Source organism: Nuphar pumila, chromosome 5 (genome assembly GCF_984573655.1).
Source record: "Nuphar pumila chromosome 5, dmNupPumi1.hap1.1, whole genome shotgun sequence".
NCBI lineage: Eukaryota > Viridiplantae > Streptophyta > Magnoliopsida > Nymphaeales > Nymphaeaceae > Nuphar > Nuphar pumila.
Window position 1 is genome coordinate 6,895,227 of NC_143253.1, and position 4,316 is coordinate 6,899,542.

General features: G+C 38.6%; 1 protein-coding gene across 1 annotated transcript; it reads right to left on the reverse strand.

Annotated features, from left to right (window-relative positions):
* Nucleotides 1-2,616: 2,616 nt before the first annotated feature.
* On the reverse strand, nt 2,617-3,444 carry LOC149836623 (uncharacterized). Its single transcript, XM_090006958.1, has one exon. The coding sequence runs from the start codon at nt 3,442-3,444 to the stop codon at nt 2,617-2,619; it is 828 nt and encodes a 275-aa protein (XP_089863084.1).
* Between the last annotated feature and the right edge of the window lie 872 nt (nt 3,445-4,316).

The window sequence follows — 4,316 nt, forward strand, 5'->3', positions numbered from 1 at the left end:
TCTGCACATTGTCACTCTGCTCAGAGTACTCTGCCCTCATTCATTTAGCACACAACCTCTGCACCCCTATTTATAGATGGCATAGAGTCTTCTATATGTGAATCTTCTAGATGTGAACCTTCTAGACTCATTCCAAAATTCGAAGGAGTTTTAACCCTTAACTTCTTCTGCATTAATGAGAAGCAGTGGGTGGCTATTCCACTTTCACATATCATTAATGAGGGATAGGGCTGGACCCAACAACAATATCAAAATTATGGAACTCATCAGCGAAAGCTTGTGCCGACACAAAACGGCAAAGATATTGCTTTCGTGGCTTCAAGGCCTGCAATCTCGCAAGTTGCGATGTTGAAGAGCTATGCTGCTCTGCAGGATCCTTAGTTGATAATTCTTTACTACGTCCAACACCTTTGCTTCAGCCTGCAGCCTACATCACATCTTGTGCATTAAGTATGCATATGTATATATATATTCCTCTAAAAAAAAAGTGTAATATATATAATATTATATCGTGGTTAGCCCTCCTGTGCAGATTTTGTGTTCTGATTGTAACATAACCTTGGCAGTGAGAATAAAATCAGAACTTATTTTCCTTTTCTTCTTTTGATTAACCAGGGCTTAAAAAGTTTCAGCTACGTTTTTAATTAAAACTGTTCTAAAAAATATCGATACTAGTTTCTAATATATATTGATACTGTTTCTAAAAGAATTGGTAAGAATTTCTTAAAAATTGATAAGTATATATTTTTATAAAGACACCTATAAATTATAAGTAAAGCAATCATTATTGTAGAATATTTTTCACATTATAATATTTAATACTCTTAAAAAAATAATTGTCTTTATAAAATGAAATTTTTTTATGCAAAAATGCTAATATAAATGAAATTGATACTCATTTATATTGTAATAAAAACATGTTTCTAGTATTTCTTTAACATTTGGTACTTTAGTTTATAGTTCCGGCTGGTACTGGTATGCCTGATACGCGATAGGCAAGGGTGCATCGAGTACCAATGCAACTATAGTCACATTGACCATGGCCCTGTTTTGATTTTGATCTCCACAATGTAAAAACTCTACGGGTACCCCCCAAGAATAGTTTTCCATTGGCTTCAGCCATGCGGTGAGGGACACGCAACCTGGGTATCGAACTCACAATGTCCATCTTAAACACTTTACGCAGGCCTGCTTAACCAGTTGTGTGGGGTCCTTGTGGACCATTCTCGTGCACTTTCATGGTTGCAAAACGCCAAGTCTTCTGAGCAAACGCGAGGACTTATTGGTGGTGAAACAACTCATCAAGTACCTTGGTAGTTAACACGCTCACAGTAGGGCTGCACTTGGCAATCTTCATTCCAATCTTTGTTATAGCTGCCCTTGGCAAGATGCACAGATGCTGCATTTATTCTGTGAGACACCAAGACTTGGTGGGATCCAATCCTCTCTTTGGTTATGACATGGAAGAGACGGCCAGTGAAAGCAGTCTGTGTAACATTTATTGGATCAACATGGGAGCAAATTCTTATTATGGAGATGGGAAGACAGAGGAGAAGCAGAACTTGAGGTTTGAACTGCAGATAATTGATCAACCAACGATTTCAATTTCTTTGCTTGAGACAACATAATGTAGTCTCACAGATAAAGTGAATGATGGGGATATCATTGCATTTTTCTTTTCATGTGTGGTTACTTATTTGAAGATAGGAAGCTGTAGATGTAAAGTGAGTGAGCCAAAGAACCTGAACATTGGTCGATCGATTACCTGCAGGTCCAACTTCAAAGTTTCTTTTTTCTCCCTTGTTTTCCCATCCCCATGATAAGAATTTGCTCTCACTTTGATAACAACCGAGCTATACTGTAGAATTCAAGTCACTTTGACCTTGTTTTTAAATTATGTTCATTCCGTAAAATAATGTTTGTCCAGCATAAGTAGGCCTGTCAGGCTAGTGAAGCTCAATACAGGGATGATTGGTCCAAACCCCAACCAATCCTACCCCAATACAGGCAATGTTCATCCCAATACAGCTCAGCTAGGCCATAGATCTAGGCAGATCTGTCTGTCTAGAGCCAAGACCTATGCCTGTAAATTTTGCTTTCATTACATAATAGAAGCTGATCTTTGGTGCATTTTGTAGAAGGGTTAATACTGGCTACCCTCGACTCTATCATACTGTCTAATAGAAATAGTTTTTTTAATTGACCGATATAATGTATATGGTATGTTAATTAAAAAACGCATTGCAAATTTTTGAGAGAGAAAATCGCATTATATAGGCAGGTATTTGAAAGCCGCAAAAAACAACGTCCATAATGCACCAAAATTCCATGATGGAAACAACATTTTTACGCTGAAACCGCTTGATCTAAAATGTGATTCCTAATAAATGAACCCTGCTGAATGCATTCGTGGGTCATATTGAAAATAAAACTTATACCTTTGCCCGATAGTATGGTACTGTCAATAGTAGCCAATAAATTTCCTTTGTGGAAGATACACTAGAACACAAGAATATATGATTCAAAATCATCAGCATTTATAATATACTATTTGTGGCAGGTCATCTCATCAAATGAAGCTTCCCAAGTCTAAATAATTTAATCCTAAAACAAGTCTTATAGGGAGTAAGTATTTTCAATAGTTGGCTCTGTCCTTGTAGCCACAGCCAAAGGCATTTTGCTTCTTCCCACCCAAACACTGCCCAAGGCCTCCCCTTGCTCCATTTCTAAGTTCCTTTGTGTCTTTACCAATCTTAGGAACACGAAACCAATTGAACCTAACAAAACCAGCCCAATAAGCACACACCCAAGACCAATCTCCCAACCCTTCAATCCTCTCTGTGTTGCTGGCAACCCACTCGGAGAACATGCCGGGTTCGGGCTCGGGCTCGGCGTGGCTAATGGCGTGACAAGAGAGAAGTGCCCTTGGTCCTTTGATGAACATACATTGGGTGCTTCCATGTCGCTTAGATAAACCGAGCCATGTGTATCGAACCAAACGCACTGGACTGCTGATGTAGGACCTTGCGGCAAGTTGACTCTCGAGAAGTTCACCAAGATTGGGATCTTGGTCACACTGATTGCTAGCTTGGCTATGTTTGAGGCACTTAGATTAGTTGCTTCATATGCTAACAACCCAATAACTGGTGCAACCAAGGAATAGCCAGGCACATTGTAGTACAAAGAAGACCAATTGGCAAGATCCTGATAGACCAAAGCCTGTCTCTTCACGTGTGGAATTGTTAGCACTCCATGGGGGATGTGAATTTCATTGTACACACCACCTCTGCTCCAAAAACTATAACTTCTTACTCGAACCACGGAAACTTCGATCCCCGAAAAGTTCTCCGGCAACGGAACCTTGTAGATGACACCGGTCTGCGGCCAAACAAGAGCCCTGAATGCGTATTCTGCTAGAACGGAATCCATAGCTGAAGCATTCATGCTTTCTCCAACACAAAGAGAGAGGAGGAAAGAACATATGCACAATATGGTACAAAAGAAATCCATGCACAAACGAGATCATACATAAACGTGAAAATGTCATGAAATTACATGTCTAGTGAAAATACCAAGAAACTAATGAGACCCCAATAATTCAAAAACACAACCATGATCATGATCTTGATGCAGGTGTGGAATTCAACCAAGATGGCAATGTAATGGGATGAAGGAGAGGAAGGGAAATGAATAGAGATAGAGAGGACCTCATTGGTTTCAAGAATTGCTCTTGCAAACGAGCTTGGTTGAATATGGCCGTTTTATATATTTTGAATATGGCCTTTTTGGTAGCTGCCCTAAACTGGCAAATGACGTGTCTGAATCTTAAAGGTGCCAACGAGGCTTTGGTCGGGGGGAATCAACCAATAGCATGCCTGGATTCGTCTTGTTATCCTAAATTAAGGTTGGAGAGAATTTTTTTCTACATGCCCTTAACTATCTCGGAATGACTAATGTGTACCTGGGAATTTATTTGCACGTTTGTCTCTTCATCAAGGAGACTACCATGTATCAATCCGTCACAAATATTCAGTTTTTTTTTTTTGAATTACTCACTATTTATCTCGAGAAATTCACGTACCAGGAAAATCTGATAAAATCATGAGAAGTTCAAAATATTACTTGTTTTTGCTATTATGATTTTAGGGTGGAATTTATGTTTGATTTTTTACATGCTTTATTAACTTTTTAAGTATAAATTTACCAAGATTTTCTTAGAAGAATCTTCCAATTTATCACGCATTTTTTTGTTGGAAAACCTTAAAAATGAGATTTGTGAGTATGGTATCAACTAAGACAAAAATTGATTTTCTAGA

What these genes read in the sequence shown, in the direction of transcription:
- LOC149836623 (XM_090006958.1), bottom strand. Translation starts at nt 3,444, where the DNA reads ATGAATGCTTCAGCTATGGATTCCGTTCTAGCAGAATACGCATTCAGG.